Source organism: Saccopteryx leptura, chromosome 3 (assembly GCF_036850995.1).
Source record: "Saccopteryx leptura isolate mSacLep1 chromosome 3, mSacLep1_pri_phased_curated, whole genome shotgun sequence".
NCBI lineage: Eukaryota > Metazoa > Chordata > Mammalia > Chiroptera > Emballonuridae > Saccopteryx > Saccopteryx leptura.
In genome coordinates, this window is record NC_089505.1 from 113,531,318 (window position 1) to 113,551,693 (window position 20,376).

The following is a 20,376-nucleotide window of genomic DNA, read 5'->3' on the forward strand; positions in this document are numbered from 1 at the left end:
TTCCGGAGTAGTCATTTATTCCTGGAGGAGAAGCATAGCTGTGGCACTAATGGAGTGGCCTTACAGTGGGATAGTCACACCAGAACAAGGGAAGGGTAGCTATGAGGGCCATCAGAAGTCCTGAAGGATGGGCCAGGAATAGGGAACGCCTCCTCACTGAAGCCTTCTTGTTACAGCGTCAGTGTGATTTGCCCACTCAGTATTGCAAGTGTCAGCCCCATTCCTACTAAATAGCTGGAAAGTAGAGTAAGTTTCTATAAGGAAAATGACAGGCTGTTGTATTATGCTATGGTTGCCCTTCAGGACCACAGGGTACTAAGACCACACCATCATGGCTGGGTTTTGGGATCTCCAGTAAAGGTACTAGACATGTTTGTGGTTTTTTTATCCAGAGAAAAGACAGATTCTATGACAGGGAATGGGGACCTATAAGGTAAACCTTAAACCAGCGAAAGGAGTTTTCCCTAGACCTTGATTTTCTAGAGTTTGACCTTAGGGGCATTCCCAGGTAGGGAAATGTCTTTGTCTCATGAAAATAGGTCAAGGTCCAGGGAAGAAAACCTACAGGGATCTATAAAGGTGGACCAGACCTGTAGTCTTAAAACAGCCGTATCTAGTGAGTTAAATTTTTTGTCTGTTTTAATTTTGTTATCCTCTTTAAGTAAAGTCCTCCCCTGCCTAGGTTAGAGTGCAGGAGAGATCAAAGTTCCAAGGCAGTGATAATTGTTAAGAGCTCTCCAAGGAGAAAAATATCAGGGAACAGAAGAATTTGGGCCAGCTTCCACACATGGTAAATCTTCTCTGCCCACCATGGAGGATTGGTTGGCTAGTATTGTGATTAAAGGAATGGCCTTTAAATGTTTGTTGCCCTGCAGGGGTCCCCAAACTTTTTACACAGGGGGCCAGTTCACTGTCCCTCAGACTGTTGGAGGGCCGCCACATACAGTGCTCCTCTCACTGACCACCAATGAAAGAGGTGCTGGCCTCAGGGGTCCGCATGTGGCCCGCGGGTGGGTCGTAGTTTGGGGATGCCTGCCCTAGAGTTTAGTCTGCTCTGCTACTAATTTGCTATGTAAGCTTTGCCAAGTTATGGAACTTTCTGAGCCATAGTTTCCTTATTTATAAAATAAGGATTAACTGTGTACATCATTGGGTTTATTTTCAAATGTAAGATTAAACAGTCCATGTCAAGGAAGTATTAAGCAAAGCCTGGGACATAGAATATGCACTTGAAAATGTTACAGTAGGTGTCTTCATCAGCTCTGAAGACAAGAATCTTCCTTTCTGCAGCAGTGATTCTCAACTTTCCAGTATGAAACTCCCCTTGTTAACATCAACATTTTACATTATTAGAATTTGTACTTTTAAGTGTTTGGCTTGAAAAACAATAAAAGATGAATAACAAATGAGTTCAGTGATACCTTTCAGTGAATCTGTATTTTGTGAATCTGTGGCCTGTTTTTGTCAGTAAAGTTTTCTTTGAACACTGCCACACCTCTTCGTTTGCCATCTGGCTGCTTTCACACTGAAACGCCAGAGATGGAAACAGTGTGAGCCCGAGTTGGTGAAGACATGCTGTAATTTAATTCCTAGGGGAGTTACACCTCAGTTTGAGGTGTGATGAAAAAGTCGTCGCTTATAAATGAAAACTGGTTACCAAAGTGAGTTACAGAAAAAGCTAATGAACTTTTCAAAGCAATGATTCTCAAGGATGGGGACAGGGAGCATGCTACTGAAGAGGGGGAGGCTTAGAATAACTAATTTTAATCTTTTATTTAATTTTGACATTTTATTTTATTTTTGAGAGAGGAAGGGGGAGAGAGAAGCATCAACTTGTTCCACTTAGTTGTGCTATTGGTTGCTTCTCATGTTTCCTGATGAGGGCTTGAGCCAGTGACTTCAGTGCTCCAGGGTGACACTATCCTCTGCACCACTGGCCAGGGCTTTGATTTTGAAATTTTAGATACAAAAGTGTGTTGTGAGAATTTCATGTTTATCAGAACATAGCATGGGTTTAAAGATAGTTTGTTAAATACTGTTCTTAGGAACAATGATTTCTCCGTTGCCGTGGCAATCCTTTCCTTGAAAACAGCTTCAGAGAATGCTACAGTCTTCTATAGCTATAGTTAATTGGACCTTGGGTAAGGTTGACACCTTCAGGAGGAAAGGAACAAGTTTACCTAAGGAAAAAACTAGCTACCCTCCCCAAACCACACTTGAAATAAATTAGCACTTAATTAGAGGGGAGGGTGTGACAACTTTGTCTAAAAATTCAATACCTGAAGTCTTCATAGGTCTCATTTTTACTGGTTGTTTTAGTGTCTTGTCTCTTTTTATGCCAAGTTATCTGTGATCTGGACAGTATGTATAGCTGAAAAACTATAGAAATAAGACAAGGATGAGGCATCTACCCCCTAGGAAGGATTTCTTGTTGCCTGTCCCTGGGACTATTCCCAAAGTTCCTTAATTCAGACTGAAGGCTGGAGGTTCCCTGGACCATCCAGATAGTCCACAACCAGGTATTGGGTCTCTGTGAAGATGGTCTACCTTTTTTCTTTTTTGTAAGAGTTTAAGCCAAACTGATGACATAAGCTACGGAACAGGATCTCAGATTCTCTTTGAGGATGATACACTTTTGTTTCACCTGTATCTTGAAACTAATACTTTGGAATCCCAGCTTAAAGTGTCTGTGGTGGGTGTTCCCACCTTTAGCTAGCCTAGGTTTTGATTTTTATACCCTTCAGTCCATGAGGCTTCTGAAAGTGCAGCTCAGACTTCTTCCAGATTAGTAATACCTTAAAGGAAAGAGCAGCTTTGAGGTCTAGGCTCTCTGGGTTCTCATCCAGACTTTAGTTCAGTGATTCCTCATTACCTACTTAGCCTTTTTATGCTTTTAAGAAATGACTTCAACTGATTTTTAGCAGTAGATTGATGCTCGATTTCTAGACATGAAATTTCCTGTGTACTTTTTGCTTATCAGTGAAAGCTATTAACCCAATATGCCTTCATGTTAATGGGAGGTAAGTTAGGAAAGACATGTTAATATTGGCTTTGAGTATTTTTCTCAGTCATCCAGCAAGCATCATTGGTGTCTTCTGATTTCTTTATTTGTGGAGGACAGTTATTTTAGGGGTTTTTTTCTTAAAAGATTTCATTTTTTTTTTTTTTTTAGAGGAGAGAAAAGTATGGGGGAGGAGCGGGAGGCATAAACTCATAGTTGCTTCTTGTATGGGCTTTGATTGGGCAAGCCGGAGGTTTCAGACCAGCGACCAAAGATCCTTTACCACTATGCCACCACAGGTTAGGGCAGTATTTGAGTTTTAAAACCTGACAAGTTCCCCCTGGTCGAATAGTGGATAGCTCATTTGGTTACAGTGTTGTCCGATAGCCTAGGTTGTGGGTTCAATCCTTGGTCAGGACATATATAAGAATCAACCAATGAATGAATAAGTGGAACAACAAATCGATGTTTCTCTTTCTCTAAAATCAAATTTTAAAAGTCTGACAAGTTCTGTAACCCTAGTCTATGTATTATGTCCCCAGTACTTGACATAAAATTAACAAATATTTTGTCAGTCGATTTTGACCCCTGAAAAGTGAGCTCTGTCTAGCAAGGTATAGAGTATATAAGGCAAGACAAAAGTTACCAAGTGTTGCATGAATGGTATAATAGTGGTCAGAGGGAAAGAGATGGTTCTGAGTAAGCTTCATTTGGGGAGGTAGAGTTGGAGATAGGTTTCAAAGGATAGAATAGGGCTCAGGCAAAAGTAGTAATTGTGATTTAGAATGAGCAGAAGCTATGTGGTGGGAAATCATGGTGTACATAGATAACATTCTTGTTTAGCCAGAGTAGAAATCGGGTAGATCCTAGGAAGAGCCTGCAGCTAGGTAGTAGGGGCTAGATAACGAAGGGCATTGACTACCAGGATTTTGGCCCTTATTCTGTGGGAATCAGAAGCGTTTGGGAGAAACTTAATTCAGGGTAAGTACAGGACAGAAGGGCAAAGACCAAGCAGGACTAGGTTAACCAGTTAACAGCTCTCTGTCTAGTCAGATAACCGGGGCCTGTGCATTGCTTGGGAAGAAGGATTAAACATGGCTCTGGCTTACCTGTCTGAAGAATTTTCCTAGTTTCAACTTCCCTCTTCCCATAGGCACACTTCCTTTTTTTTTTTTTTTTTTTTAAGACTTGATTCATTTTAAGAGAGAGAGAAGAGGTGGGGGAAGAGCAGGAAGCATCAACTTCTGTATGTGCCTTGACCAGGCAAGCCCAGGGTTTCAAACCAGCAACCTCAACATTCCAGGTCGACACTTTATCCACTGCCATCAGAGGTCAGGTCCATTGGGACACTTTCAAAGATTCTTTTTCTTTTGGCTTGGCTTGTTTGTCTTTGCCCCTCAATCTACCTCAATTCTGTAGCTGCTGCTGCTCTAGATTCTCTTAAATTACCTGTTCTTAAAAGCACTGGTTAGCTTCTGCATGAATAATTTTTTTCCTCTCTGTTCTCAGGACCAACTTTGCGCATCATTTTTTATGGTGCTTCTATTGTTCCTCTGCCTGGAATTAAATCCCATCTCACTTGACAAATGCCTACTTAAGTGGCAATTGTCTTTTTGCTCCTTTCCTCACGGCAGAATTATTCATTTGATAATTCCTTATTATATACCTACTATTTGCCAAGTACTGTTCTGGGCTCTAGGACTATATCACTGAGCTGGACAGATAAGGTCCCTGCTCTTGGGGCACTTGACATTCTTGTGAAGCAGGGCATTCAAACGAGTAAACAGGTTAATCCATGATTTAAGTGTTTGAAGAAAAAAGAATGGTAATGAGTAACTACATGCCTAAATGGGATTATAAAGAAGACCTTTCTGAGCAGTACTACTTCCACAGTGCTGTACTTCATTTTATGCCTTTCTAAAGATCTATAATACACTGATGTGTCCACATGATAAACTCTTCTATTATACTGAACTCTTAGTAGCACCTTGAGCTCTATTCTAGCTGTGTTGGTTCCTAAATGATGAGTGACTACATGAATTACACGGCTGTTCTTTTCTGGTCATCAGTTTACTGCCTGAAACTCTTTCCCTTAACTCTCAGATCAAGTAATTTTAAGCCTTCTGCAGGTTGTTTCTGCAGGCAGGGTAAGAGAGAGGCAATCCTTATCCTAGAGAAGCTCACAGTCTTTGGGCAGAAACATGATAAAACTTGCTTTGGTAAGTGTTCTGTGCATCTAGAGAGAGAGTAGGGTATTTCCTGAGCAAGGCTACTGAGCAGCCCTGGCAAGTTCCCTCCAGGTAGTTTAATTACTCAGGAAGGCTGACTCACTAATAAAGCTGTATTTGTTTATAAAACCAGACTCCAGTGTGTTAATTTATGATGAGAAATGTGTCAGGTGTAGTAGACTGCCCATTGGCCTTAACAGTGTGTTTTCCTCATGTAATCATACCACTTAGGAAGCCTAATCAAAGTCAAGAGGCAGCTCCACATACCAAAATGAGGGGAGCTGAATTCTAGGGATGGAATGTTTACCAACATCTATAATAGTTACCTCTATCACCATGAGCCTGGCACAGCCTTCCTCTTCAGTTTGCTTCAGTGGGTCCTGTTCCTGTTGTATCTTCACCTTAACTTTCTCCACTCCCAAATGACACACTTTTTTTTTTTTTTTTTAACGAACAGAGAGAGTCAAAGGGATAGACAGGGACAGACAGACAGGAATGGAGAGAGATGAGAAGCATCAATCATCAGTTTTTCGTTGCGACACCTTAGTTGTTCACTGATTGCTTTCTCATATGTGCCTTGACCATGGGCCTTCAGCAGACGGAGTAACCCCTCGCTCGAGCCAGCGACCTTGGGTCCAAGCTGGTGAACTTTTTACTCAAGCCAGATGAGCCCATGCTCAAGCTGGCGACCTTGGGGTCTTGAACCTGGGTCCTCTGCATCCCAGTCTGATGCGCTATCCACTGCGCCACCGCCTGGTCAGGCGACACATTTTTTTAAAAGTTTAAATGGTCACTGGTTTCCATTATAGTGGCATTGGAACTCATTACTTTCTATTTCAGGTTACTTTGCTTTATTGGCTTTGTTGCTTCTATTTTACAATTCCGGGGCTTGGGGGGTGAGGGTGGGATTAAGTTTCCAAACTCACCGTTTTACAGAATGTTCTGGGATCCACAGGCTACCCAGTTTATTAGACTCTGGCAGAGGTATCAGATACAGGCCTAAAATTCCCGATGTGCTAAATTTATTTATATATATATGGAGTAGGAGGAGTTAAAGAAGTAGTTAAGAAGTTAAAGCTTTTCTTGTATTATGACTAAGAGGTGTGTAAATATGTGGAAGTCCTGCAGGCCAAGGACAGAAGTCCTGTCACTGGGGGATTTAGGGGGACTTCAGATAACAGCCTGTGGTCACCCAGCAGCTAAGGCCAGTTTTTGAAAATGTGGGAATGGGGGCTTTCAATTACGCTTTGAAGATGGGAACGAGGCTATATTTGGGAGGAACAGATCGCCGCGGCGAACGCCCGGTCATCTTCCATCTAGTCTCCGAGTCTTGGTTTCCCGAATACAAAATGGAAGCGAGGGCTGAGGCTTGCTCTCTGCGCATCAAGTCCTTTCATTTTGTTGTAAAATCACACTTCCACAAAGCAAGAAAATGAAATGACAAATGGGGGTGGGGGAGGGTGGTTAGGAGTAGAAAAGGGCTACATCAAGCCCTTTATAGTTCTACATCATTTATGACGTACGCACAATGTGCGTAACCCCAGAGGCCCTCTGGTCACTGTAGCAACAACGCAGGCTCAGTCCTTGTGTGGGGTTTCTGGGGATTGTAGTTTCTCGACGTTTGCGGTAGAAGACGACCTATCACCGCCATTTTTTGCGCCCGTAGTGACACGTCTATGTGCACGGTCCCGTGGACGGGGTCGGCGTATGGACAGTTAACAATACCTATAACAAGCTGAAAGAGCTGCCGGGACCTCAAGAAGAACCTAGTAAATGCATGAGGAATTTGGGGACCCTTCACCAGAAAATGGCGTGATACTTAGTCTGAATGGATTAGACTTTAACCTGGGAGAAGCCTAGGGAGGTAGTGAACAGGTGGGATCATTACAGACAGAACCTGTTTCTAACAGTTTGGAAGCATGAGAAAAAATCTGGGTGACTGAGAACAGAAGGTTGAGTAAGAGCTGGTAAAGAATGGGATCTGAGAATTTAGAAATGGGAAGAAATCACATCATGAAGGGTACTGAATGCCAAGCTCAAGAATTTGAACCTTCTCTTTTTTGTGTGTGATAGAGGGACAGGGACAGACAGGGAGGGAAAAAGATGTTAGAAGCATCAATTCTTCATTGCGGCACCTTAGTTGTTCATTGATTCCTTTCTCATATGTGCCTTGACCTAGGGGCTACAGCAGAGCGAGTGACCCCTTGCTCAAGCCAGCGACCTTGGGCTCAAGCTAGTGAGCCTTGCTCAAACCAGATGAGCCTGTGCTGCTCAAGCCAGCGAGCTCGGGATCTTGAACCTGGGTCCTCTGTGTTCCAGTCCGATGCTCTATCCACTGCACAACTGCCTGCCTGGTCAGGCTGGACTTTTTCTTAGATACACTGACACCTCAAACACAGCCCAAGCAGTATGAATGATCCGCTTCTTTGTGTTCTCCCTTGTCTTGTTCACCTTTCTGTTTTATCAGTTGCCACAGCGATCCGTGTCTTCATCCCCAGAACTCAACAAGAGCTATGCCATGTGATAAAAGCTTGTAAAGTGGCCCTGGCCGGTTGGCTCAGTGGTAGAGCGTCGGCCTGGCGTGCGGAAGTCCCGGGTTCGATTCCCGGCCAGGGCACACAGGAGAAACGCCCATCTGCTTCTCCACCCCTCCCCCTCTCCTTCCTCTCTGTCTCTCTCTTCCCCTCCCACAGCCAAGGCTCCATTGGAGCAAAGTTAGCCTGGGCACTGGGGATGGCTCTATGGCCTCTGCCTCAGGCGCTAGAGTGGCTCTGGTCGCAACAGAGCAATGCCCCAGATGGGCAGAGCATCGCCCCCTGGTGGGCGTGCCGGGTGGATCCCGGTCGGGCGCATGTGGGAGTCTGTCTGACTGCCTCCCCCTTTCCAGCTTCAGAAAGATACACACACAAAAAAGCTTGTAAAGTATTTTTTGAATGATCAGATCTGAGTTTTGGAAAAGTAACCCAAACAATAAGAGTAAGAAGGGAGCAAGGCTGGGTGTAAAAAGCCATCAAGGTTTGCCTGACCAGGCGTTGGCGCAGTGGATAGAGCATCGGACTGGGATGTGGAAGACCCAGGTTCAAGACCCCGAGGTCGCCAGCTTGAGCGAGGGCTCATCTGGTTTGAGCAAAAGCTCACCAGCTTGAGCCCAAGGTCGCTGGCTCGAGCAAGGGGTTACTCGGTCTGCTGAAGGCCCGCGGTCAAGGCACGAATGAGAAGGCAATCAATGAATAATTAAGGTGTCACAATGCGCAACAAAAAACTAATGATTGATGCTTCTTGTTTCTCATCTCTCTGTCCTGTCTGTCCCTGTCTATCCCTCTCTCTGACTCTGTCTCTGTAAAAAAAGAAGCCATCAAAGTAAACTGCTTTCCCCACCTCCACTTGGCCCTCCATACAAGGGTTGAAATTTGGCAGCACAAAGACCATTTCCAGTGTGGGTTTTGTTTGGCCAGCACTTTTTTTTTAAAGATTTTATTTATTGATTTCGGGGGGTGGAGAGAAAGAAAAAAAGGTGTGGGGGAGGGGCAGAAACCATCAACTGGATACTTATCCAATGTGCCTTGACCTGGCATGTCCAGGGTTTTGAATCGGTGACCTCAGCACTGTGAGTCTATGCTTTATCCACTGTACCACCACAGGCCAGGCTGGCCAGCACTTTTTAAAAAGTTACCATATTTTTTGCTCCATAAGATGCACTTTAACCCCCCCAAAAGTGGAGGGGGAAATGCTTGTGCGTCTTACAGAGCGAAAAATACGGTATTTTATTAAATATTTTAACACACCATTTGGTTCAGAATATTTTGTTTTTATTTTCCTCCTTAAAACCCTAGGTGTGTCTTATGGAGCGAAAAATATGGTAGCTGCCACCCTGGCTGGTTGACTCAGGGGTAGAGCATCGGTCCAGCAAGTGAAAGTCCCAGGTTCGATTCCTAGTCAGGGCACACAGGAGAAGCGCCCATCTGCTTCTCTACCCTTCCCCCTCTCCTTTCTCCCTCTCTCTCTCTTCCCCTCATGCAGCCAAGGCTCCATTAGAGCAAAGTTGGCCTGGGCACTGAGGATGGCTCCATGGCCTCCCCCACAGGTGCTAGAATGGCTCCAGTTGCAGTGGAGCAACACCCCAGATGGGCTGAGCATCGCCCCCTGGTGGGCATGCCAGGTGGATCTGTCGGGCACATACGGGAGTCTGTCCCCCCCCCTTCACACTTAGGAAAAATACAATAAATAAATAGTTGCCCCACATTTTTGAAGTGAGAAGTTTTACATGAAACAGTAACAAAAGATTTGACTTCTTTTGAAAAATACAGCCTGACCTGTGGTGGCGCAGTGGATAAAGCGCCGACCTGGAAATGCTGAGGTCGCTGGTTCGAAACCCTGGGCTTGCCTGGTCAAGGCACATATGGGAGTTGATGCTTCCAGCTCCTCCCCACCTTCTCCCTCTGTCTCTCTCTCCTCTCTCTCTCCCATTCTGTCTCTCTCTCTCCTCTCTAAAATGAATTAAAAAAAAAATTAAAAAAAAAAAATCTCTCAAAAAAAAAAAAAAAAAAAGAAAAATACAAAGATTTGACAATTTGGGGCCCCGATTCTCTCAACAGTAATAGGATGGAACTGAGTAGCTGCTGCCGCCTTTAGACCGCAGAGCTATGCTCTCCAGTGTCATACGCCCCAACACTCCTTCCATTAGTCAAACTGAGGCCCCGTACCAGTTGCCATTTATCATGGTGCTTTTGTTTTCATTTCCTTATAGTGAGCTCTGTTTGGCCTTGGAGGTATCTGAGTTGTTCATCTTTGTATATACTTACCTATCCTGCCTGGTATGAGGAGTGATACAATTAAATTAGTGCTTTAGGAAGGTTAGTCAGTGCAAAAGAGACTAAAGTGAGGAGCTGGGAAGAAAGGAAGAAATAAATTGGAAGCCTGTGGAAAGAATATTTGAGAGAACTTGAGCAGGAATTAAATATTCAATGAAAGATGAGAAGGCAAATTACAACTTCAGTTTCCTGTCTGAATGGCTAAGAAGGTGATATCCCCAACATAACAAGAACATGTTTCAAAGAAGTACAAAGGGTGGTGGTGATCAATACCTTGCTACTTATAATATTTTGTGGGCAAAGGCCATGAGTTAACAATTCTGTAAGTCCCCAGTCTTCTGCTGGACATGCATTTAGCTGCTCAGGAAATTCTAGATGAACTGAAACTTTCATCTGATGGGAGAGGGGGGGAGAATAGGAATGCTTGAATAAGACCAGTAAATTATGGGACCTTAGGAATTCTCTCCAGAGTGTGCGATCCTGGGGCTTAGGGATATTTAACTCCTTTCGTGGAAAAAAACTAATGCAAAAGTCCTGAAGCAGATCAGGAATTTGGCATGTAAAAATGGAGATGGGCCTGACCCGTGGTGACACAGTGGATAAAGCGTCAACCTGAATGCTTAGGTCACCAGTTCGAAACCCTGGGCATGCCTGGTCAAGGCACATATGGGAGTTGATGCTTCCTGCTCCTTTCCCCTTCTCTCTTTCTCTCCCCTCTCTAAAATGAATAAAAATGGAGATCGGGTGGAAATGGTGTTCATTCCTGGGGAAAGGATTAAAAAAATCAAAGAGACTGGATGGCAGACTTTTCCTGGAATACACTGAAACAAGCTCTTGGTTGGAGCATTAGGCAGGGGATTTTGGACAATGAGGCTGGGAAGGTTGGAAGGCTGGACTGGCCTAAATGTTTGAGAACACATCACTTGAAAAGAAAAGAAAATTTAAACCCAAACCCCAAATAAATATTTATTGACAAGTTATGCATAGGTACCACTGCAGTGATGTTATATATTTTATAAATATTTACACACACACACCCAAAAAACCCCTGAAATTTAAAAAAGATTAAACAAATATTCTCATGCCTGACTATGCTCAGTGGATAAAGCATCAGCATGGGGCACTGAGGACCCAGGTTTAAAACCACAAGTGGCCAGCTTCAGCTCTGGGTCCCTGAGTGTGGGATCATAGATAATGACTCTCTGGTTGCTGGCTTGAGCAAGGGGGTCACTGGCTCGGCTGGAGTGTCCCCCCATCCCCCAGAAGGCACATATGAGAAAATCAATAAACAAGGTGCTGCAACTGAGTTGATGCTTCTCATCTCTCTCCCTTCCTGTCTGTCTGTCCCTGTCTTCTCTCTCTCTCTCTCTCCCTCCCTCCCTCTCTCTCTCTCTCTCTCTCTCTCTCTCACACACACACACACACACACACACACACACACACACATAATCTTTTTTTCTTGTATTTTCTTCCCACACCCGCAGTGTATCATATCACACACACCCTATGGTACCTACACATTCACACCACTTTGGAGGCCCTGCTCTACTCAAAGGGAGCTCCTGGAAGTTCTGAAACAGAAAGTCATGGTCTTTGTCAGCATTCCAGAATCCGCCAATTTTAGAAGCTGAGACACCAAATAACTGCGATTACCTTAGAATGCTTTCAACGTTCCAAGAATAGCTTCAGTGCTTTACACATAACTTATTTAATCCCAAAGCAGCCCTGCACTATAGGTACTACAGGTATTATTTTCTTTTAAAATAATATTTTAATCTTAATTTTAGGAAACAGATTAAGTGAAAGTAAGAAACTTTCCCAGTCCCTGAGCTTACCCACTCTTGGAGTGGCGGAAAGGATATTCTTTTTTTTCTCTCCTGTGGCCTTGGTCAAGTCCCTTACTAATTAAAGCTGTCGTGAAAGTGCTTGACACAGTCCAGGAGGCAGCTGAAACGTGAATGCTAAACGCACCTCCCTGGGAAAGATAAATTCATCCACGTTCAACACCTCCAGAAATCAACGCACATAGTCGCGCAGGCGCAGACCGATAGGTTTGGTTCCTATGGTTTCCAGGGCAAGACGGCGGAAGGAAGAGTCTACTCCCGGCGTCGCGCTGCAAGCGTCGCGCTGCGGGCTTCCTTTGCGGCAGGCCTTAGACGGTGTATCTCTGGTAGTCGCCGCCCCTGAGGGGACAAGGGCATCGCCGCAGGACGGTAGGGCTTGCTTTTGTCCGCGGGGTAATTTAACCTAAGGAACTTCCTTCCGAGATTTCCTTAACAAATCTCTTGGCTTGCTGAGAGTCCGTTCTCTCCGGCCCTCACTCGGCGTGTTTTCCGCTTTCCCAGGCCCCTTCGCCCACACAGCCAATGTCACCGGAGCCTGTAGCCTGCACCTCTCGCGGTTTTCCTTACAGGCCGAGATTTCTGCCAGACTGATGCCTTGACCGTCTGTTCCTTGCCCTGAAGCCCACGCTTCTTTTCCCGGCTTTCACGGCTCTGCGTGATTGCGGTCCTGCCCACCGCTTCACCTCATTTCATTCCTCCCGACGTGATCTCCGGGCTCCAGCCGAGTCTGGGTCTTCGGCGTCCCCAAACCAGCCCAGCAGCTCCGCTCTAGCTCGCACTGTGCCCTGCTGGAGTACTCTGTTCACTGACTTTCACTTGGCAAATTTAACCTGTGCTAAAGAGGATTGTCAAGTTTCCCGGGCAGAATGGGTGCTTCCTCTGAGCTGTTAACCCTGTCGTGTTCCTTCCTTTGGGTTCCCAATTCGCTGTAATTCTGTATTCTAGTATTTGCGTTGCAGCTGTTTCTCCCTTCCCCCCACCTCCATTCTAGTGCCTGGAACGTTATTATGCAGTAAATGACTTAAAGAATGAATGGGTAGAAAATCTAAAAATTAAATTCACTTGTAAGTCTGTCATTCATACATAACTCTATTGCCCCCTTTTTGAGTATGTGCTTCCTTCCCGTTTTCTTTTGCAGACAGTGTTTCTTGGGCATATTGTATTATTTTCCTTTAGTTGACATTAAAAGTATGTCCCTTGTATATTAAACTTTTTTTTCGAATATCTGTTATGTTCTATTAAGTAGGTACTGGATTTAATTATCCATTTAAGTTGTTTGAAATTAACCTTTTTTTTAACATGCTACACTGCTCACAAAAATTAGAGGATCAGGGACTGTGCAGGTACTTCAGTACTTTCAGCCTTTATGTATCGTGCATTTTCACCAGTGAAATAAAAGTTGACTTTGCATCTCATTTGCATAATCAATTTTCTTTGAGTTGTCGTTTGCCTTTCCGATGTTCTTGTTTAACAACAAAAAAAATTATGCTTTTTTTTTTTCGCTTCATATTCATTTTGAAATATCCCATAATTTTTGTGAGCAGTATGCTACTGAATCCCTTTACCTGGTCCCTACCCGCCTGCATTTATTGTTTAATAGCAAAGACATTCAAGTAATAGTTCATTATAATGGCGTGCAAAGTACTCCCATGGGAAGTTGAGAAAGATGTGCTAACAGAAAGGAGGGACTTCTGTTTCAAGATGGCTTCTCAGTGGAGGTGTCATCTAAGTTGATATGCATAGAAATATGTAAAGAAATGTTTCTGTGCTTATGCGTTTTTTGTTCTTTTTAGTAATTTCTTCAGCCCTGTCTCAGAAAATTGGGATTATTAAGTCAAAACAAATGCTTTAAAAAAAAAGTTGGTTTTTTTTTTCTTCTCTTCTAGGTGAGAGAGGAGGGGAGATAAACAGATTACTGCCTGTGCCATGACTGGGATACACTCAGCGAGCCTGGTCTGGGGCCAGTCCCCTGCCTACCTAGGGCCATGCTCACAATTGAGCCATTTTTAGCAACTGAGGCTGAGGCTCCAGGGAGCCATCCTCAGCGCCTAGGGCTGATGTGCTCTAACCAATTGAGCCAGGCTGTAAGAAGGGGTGGAGAAGCAAATGGTCGCTTCTCCTGTGTGCCCTGACTGAGAGTTGAACCCAGGACATCCACACACTGGGCAATGCTCTACCGTTGAGCCAATTGGCCAGGGTCTACCTTTTTGACTTTTGATAAAAATAACTTATCAATACAGAGAGAATTTTTATACATTGCTTTTTAGTTCTACTCTTTTCCTTGGGTGTTGTGAAAGCACAGAAATTGTTCATCTCCCATAAACTGGGAGAATCTAATGAAAAAGTTTGGTGAGAAGAAATTGGGAGAAAGGTGTAACATATCTTTCTGGAGGACTATCATAATAATCTAATTTTTCTTAGAAATTTCTTTTGATGTACTTCTATGACATTATTTTTTTTTCTTCCATTTCAGCCATGCCTTTCTTAGATATACAGAAAAGGCTGGGCATTGACTTAGACCGCTGGATGACAATCCAAAGTGCTGAGCAACCTCACAGGATTCCATCTCGGTGCCATGCTTTTGAAAAGGAGTGGATAGAGTGTGCACATGGAATTGGTGGTATCCGCGCAGAGAAAGAGTGCAAGCTAGAATATGATGATTTCGTAGAATGTATGCTTCGGCAGAAAACGGTGAGGAAATGATGGATATGGGAGCTGAGTTACTTCCTTATTTCTTTGGGGCAACTTTTCAGTGTTTTTTTTTGTTTTTGTTTTTGTTTTGTTTTTAATGAGAGGAGGGGAGATAGACAGACTTCCACGTAGGCCTTGACTGGGATCCACCTGGCAACCCCATCTGGACTGATACTCAAATTAACTGAGCTGTTTTTAGTGCCTGAAGCCAACACTTGAGCCAGTTGAGCCACTGGTTGTGAGAGAGGAAGAGACAGAAGGGGGAGAGGCAGGGGAAGAGAAGCGGATGGTCACTTTTCATGTGTTCCCTGACCAGGGATCAAACCCAGAACCTCCGCACACTGGGCCGATGCTCTATCCACTGAGCCAACCAGCCAGGGCCGTTTTAGTGTTTTTAATTGGTCATTGAGTAGTGACTTGTCCAATGTGAACTGGCAAGACTTTTGTGGTAAAACACCTCTACTTCAGTACCATGTCAAGGAAATTAAATTCCGGCTCAGAGGAGGACCTGTTTCTCAGTGTTCTTCCTCATCTTCTCACAGATTTTCCTTAGTATTGAACTTTGCTGTAGCTGTCAGGTTAAAAATTACATGTCTGTGTCAGTTTCTATTTTTTTTAGTAGGCCATAAAGCAAAGATCAGCTCGTCTTGAATGTTTCTGAAACTCTTGGGTCAAGTCTTTCAAATTCATTGAATCCTCACTGGAGAATAGGTTAAAGCCCTGTAGGGCTATTTCATTGTGCCTTATATAACAATCTCTGATTCATTTCTACTCTGGGAGAAATGGAAGTGTTAATGAGATTGCTTTAAGTGAGCCTAATCAAAACTGCAGGGGGGGGGGAGGGTGTTAACACATGGCTCTGTCCTGAAGAGTTGAGTGAGTTGCCTAACATAGGGTCCTATTCTACCTTAGAGAAGAAACCTTTGGGTGTGGGCTATTGTTTTGCCTATTTCTGTGCTTGAGATATATAACAAATAGAAATGTTTTTATTACTCTTAATTTCTTGGTAAGACTTTCAGGGATCATTTCTATAGTTCGTTAATGTCTTGGAGTTCAGGGAGACAATTTAGATTTTCAGTTAAATTTATCACAGAGTTATCTGTATTGAATTTAAATTTTCTTTTAACATCTACTGTAAACATTTGGTTAAAGTGAAGCCAAACTTGGAGAGAATGAGAATGTATCAGGTCATCATTTTGTACTGATCTCTGCATGAATATTGATCATTGAGTAATATTATAGTAGTATATATTATAGGACAATGAGTGGGTCATGTTTGGCCACCTACCAGCTAGTTACTTCACAACATGTCTTCTCTTCTGTGAGCCCTCATTATTCCTTTCTAGATTAAGACTTTCACTCATGGAGAATTTATACCAAGAGGAGACAGTGTGGTGAGGTGGAAGGAACATTGACTTGGGAGTTAGGAGATCTGGGTTTTGATACAGTTCTGCCATCACTAGTTTTGTGACTTCTGCAAGTCACTTCTTTGTCTTGGTTTTTTTATCTGGAATTATTAGAGTTGCCCCAAGGTTATTTCCTCATCCTGTGAATGTATGAATAGACATGTTACTGTTTTAGAGGTTACTCTAAATCAGTGATTTTCAACCTTTTTTTTTCATGGCACAAACACACACTAATTACTAAGGTCAGTGCCCCTGACTAAATACAACCATTTTTATCTCATGGCACAAATAAATTAGTTACTAAGGAAGAAGAGGTCAGGGCCCTTTTTCCTTTAGTAATTAGTTTATCAGTGCGTGAGAAACAAAGGTTGAAAATCACTGCTCTAAATGACTAGATACTTCCCCCTAAGTGAGGAAGCTAGTGATTAGAATCAAGCACTGTTCTAAGTGCATAGCATGTAATACATTTATTTCTCACAACAATCGTGTGAGATACTTTACTATGATTTCTCCCACTATACAATTAAAAACTTGAAGCAAGGAAAAATTAAGGACATTGTCTTACTAGTTCATGTAACTAGTAAGGGGTATAACTGGGATTTGAACCTGGCAATGCTGGTTCCAGAGCCTGTGCTTATTATATCCACAACACTAAGTGGTGATTGGCTCTTGTTCAGAGAAAGATTTAATCTGTGGTGGTGTAATAACTCAACCATGACTAGTCCTCCATTGGGAAACTCTTTCATTCAGAAATGTTAAGAATGCAGTTTTTTAAAAATTGTTAGCGTTTATGTCAGTATTTAGGTTACCTAGAGTTTTTCTACTGAAATTAATCCTTATTCTTTAAAGTTAATGGAATGTTTAACTGAATATACATACTCGTCCTGTTTTTGTGAAAACTTAAGTCATTCACTAAAAAAATATTGCATCATCTATTTTATCAAGAACTATTCTAGCCTGACCTGTGGTGGCGCAGTGGATAAAGCGTCGACCTGGAATGCTGAGGTCGCCGGTTCAAAACCCTGGACCTGCCTGGTCAAGGCACATATGGGAGTTGATGCTTCCTGCTCCTCCCCCCTTTCTCTATCTCTCTCTCTCTCCTCTAAAATGAATAAATAAAAATAAAAAAGGACTATTCTAGCCTGACCAGGCGGTGGCGCAGTGGATAGAGCGTCAGACTGGGATGCCAAGGACCCAGGTTCAAGACCCCGAGGTCACCAGCTTGAGTGCGGGCTCATCTGGTTTGAGCAAAAGCTCACCAGCTTGGACCCAAGATTGCTGGCTTAAGCAAGGGGTTACTCTGTCTGCTGAAGGCCCGCAGTCAAGGCACATATGAGAAAGCAGTAAATGAACAACTAAGGTGTCGCAATGCGCAACGAAAAACTAATGATTGATGCTTCTCATCTCTCTCCGTTCCTGTCTCTCTGTCTCTGTCTGTCCCTCTCTCTGACTATCTCTCTGTCTCTGTAAAAAAAAAAAAAAAAAAAAGACTGGTGAAGGCCTTTGATTCTGGGGGGGGGGGGGGGGGAGAACTATTCTAGGCACTAAGAATATAGCAGTAAGCAAAAAGTCCCTGTCCTAATGGTGCTTATATGGTGGGAGAGGAACAGAAAATTAACAAACATGTTAAAAAATAGTGTGCAAAGAGTTGATAAGTACAATGAGATAAGTAAGCAGGAAAAGGATAGAAAGCACTGGACATGGGAGCTATTTGGATGTTTTTTGAATAGGGTGTTCAGGATGCCCTGGCCAGTTTGTTCAGTGGATGGTACATTGGCCCACTATGTGGACGTCTTGGGTTCAGTTCCCAGTCAGGGCACACCTGAGAAGCGACCATCTGCTTTTCTCGCCTTCCTTCTCCCCCTTCTGTCTCTCTTCCTCTCTCGCAGCCAGTGGCTCATTTGGTTTGAGCATCAGCCTCAGAGGCTGAGGATAGCTGGGTTGATTTGAGTATGGCCCCATACGGGGGTTGCTGGGTGAATCCCGGTAAGGGTTCATGTGGGAATCTCTGTCTCCCTTCCTCTCACTTAAAAATAAATAGAGTGTTCAGAGAAGAGTTCAGCAACAGAAGATATAGGAGCAGAGACTTAGAGAAAGTGAGTACGAGGGAAGAAAGTCATTAAGCTGGATCAGAGAGAACTAGAGGAAGGGTGTTAAAAGACAGTCAGAGAGGTAGGCTTGTAAGTCATTAAAAGGAAGGATTCAATTTTTTCTCTCAGTAAGATGGGAAGCCATTGAGTTCTGAGCAGATAAATAATGCAATCATGATTAGTATTTTCTGTGTCACAGAATCCATGTCAAGTATGGCTCTTGCTATGTAGCTGAGTATATGCCAGTTCTTAATTTTAGTGTGGTAAGAAGAGACCTTATGTTGCTATATTGGCTGTTTTCTGCTTCGTTCATACCCAGTGAACAGTTACCAGCAGCAGTGCCCTTTACATTGTGAGGTCAGAAATATATAAGCTATGAGATGATCTCAGCTTTTAATATTTTAAAAGATTGTAGTATGCACGAGTATGTTTAACGGTGTTTGATCTGTATGTTTTTGTTACTATTTTTGTAAATATCTGTATTCCTACATATAATAGGAACATTTTAGCTATTAATTTTCAAGGATATATTATTATATATACCAGAGGTTGGTTTGTTAAAAGCTCAGGAAATGATTTCAATTTAGTTTTTTTTGTTTTGTTTTGTTTTTTAAGACTAGTTTTATCTCAGAGAACCTGGGGGATGAAAAGCTTCTTTAGTTCAGAAATGAAACCAATTTTCCTTCAGTTTCTCCAGCCCTCACTTTCTGGTGCATATTTCCCTCCCCCTAGTTTTAAATACCTTTTTCCTTTGACAGATGAAACGTCTGAGTGCCATCATGCGGCAGCGGGATAAGCTAATAAAGGAGGGGAAGTACACACCTCCACCCCACCACTTGGGCAAGGAGGAGCCGAGACCCTGAGCTGAGCAGAGCAGCTGATGTTGGCTGGAGGCTGGTTTTCATGTTTGTTCTTCTCCACTGAAAAGCTTATGTACTGATGACCTCTTTGTGAAAGTGTCTAACAATAAAGGATTAGTCCATTCCATTTGTTCTGTTTTCTCTGGGATCATACTTTTCTTTTTTTTTTTTCATTTTTCTGAAGCTGGAAACGGGGAGGCAGTCAGACAGACTCCCGCATGCGCCCAACCGGGATCCAACCGGCACGCCCACCAGGGGGCGATGCTCTGCCCCTCTGGGGCGTCGCTCTGTCGCATCCAGAGCCATTCTAGCGCCTGAGGCAGAGGCCACAGAGCCATCCTCAGTGCCCGGGCCATCTTTGCTCCAATGGAACCTTGGCTGCAGGAGGGGAAGAGAGAGACAGAGAGGAAGGAGAGGGGGAGGGGTGGAGAAGCAGATGGGCGCTTCTCCTGTGTGCCCTGGCTGGGAATCGAACCTGGGACTCCTGCACGCCAGGCCGACACTCTACAGCTGAGCCAACCAGCCAGGGCCTGGGATCATACTTTTCTATAACGAGATTGTAACCTATTTTTTAAGTTTGGAAAAATGCTTCTACCTATGCCTTAGAAATGAGCATCTATAATAAGCAGCATTTAATAAATGCATAATGTGTATGAGGTACTTCAACATGGTAACTCATATAAGAAGCTGCAGTGTTCTTTAGTGCTTTGATTCTGGTTTATTTTACATAAAGCACAGACTGGGCGGGGAGGGAGAGGCAGCAAAGACGGCTTGTGTGTTACTATACGGTCTACCGGAAAGTACTGTCCGTTTTTGGAATAAAACAAAATACAAATTTTTCTTACCATCAATGAACTTTATTAAATAATATAATTGCCATTATTAATGATTTTTTGCCAGCGTGAGGGCAATTTGTATATCCCATTTTTGAAAAATGTTTTATCTTTTGATGCGAGAAATTGAACCAGTGCTTGTTTGATATCTTCTTCATTTTTGAATTTTTTGCCCTTCAAAAAATTTTGTAAGGACAAAAACAAGTGATAGTCGGAGGGTGCTAAGTCCGGGGAATATGGTGGATGTGACAGAATTTCCCAGCCTAGTTATGCAATTTTTTGACAAGTCCCCAAAGCAGCATGTAGCCTGGCATTATCATGATGCAGTATGATGTTCTTCCTATTGAACATCGCCGGCCTCTTTTCTTGGACTGCTGTCTTTAAATTATCCAGTTGCTGACAATACTCTGAATTGAGCTTTTCGTTTGGTTTTAAAAGCTCATAATGTATTGGTCCTCGAATGTCCCACCATATACACAACATTCTCTTATTCAGAGTCAAATTTGGTTTATAGGTGGAAGGGCTAGGTTTTCCATGTTCACAATATGCCCTTTTCCTTATGATGTTTTTGTAGGTAATCCACTTTTCATCCCCAGTTATCATCTGGTTCAA

General features: G+C 43.2%; 2 protein-coding genes across 2 annotated transcripts in view; one reads left to right on the forward strand and one right to left on the reverse strand.

Moving 5' to 3' along the window:
• RHBDL2 (rhomboid like 2) overlaps window positions 1-9,646 on the reverse strand; it is a 116,176-nt gene extending 106,530 nt beyond the window's left edge. Inside the window, exon 1 of the mRNA XM_066375935.1 lies at window positions 9,543-9,646. The gene's annotated coding sequence lies outside the window, so the exon portion shown is untranslated. The remainder of the gene's footprint in view (window positions 1-9,542) is intronic.
• A 2,457-nt stretch (window positions 9,647-12,103) lies between these two features.
• On the forward strand, window positions 12,104-19,058 carry NDUFS5 (NADH:ubiquinone oxidoreductase subunit S5). The gene is made up of 3 exons (XM_066372126.1): window positions 12,104-12,253; window positions 14,358-14,575; window positions 18,830-19,058. Exons 2-3 carry the CDS (start codon window positions 14,360-14,362, stop codon window positions 18,932-18,934), a joined length of 321 nt encoding a protein of 106 aa, XP_066228223.1. The 5' UTR covers window positions 12,104-12,253; window positions 14,358-14,359; the 3' UTR covers window positions 18,935-19,058.
• The last annotated feature ends 1,318 nt before the right edge of the window (window positions 19,059-20,376 follow it).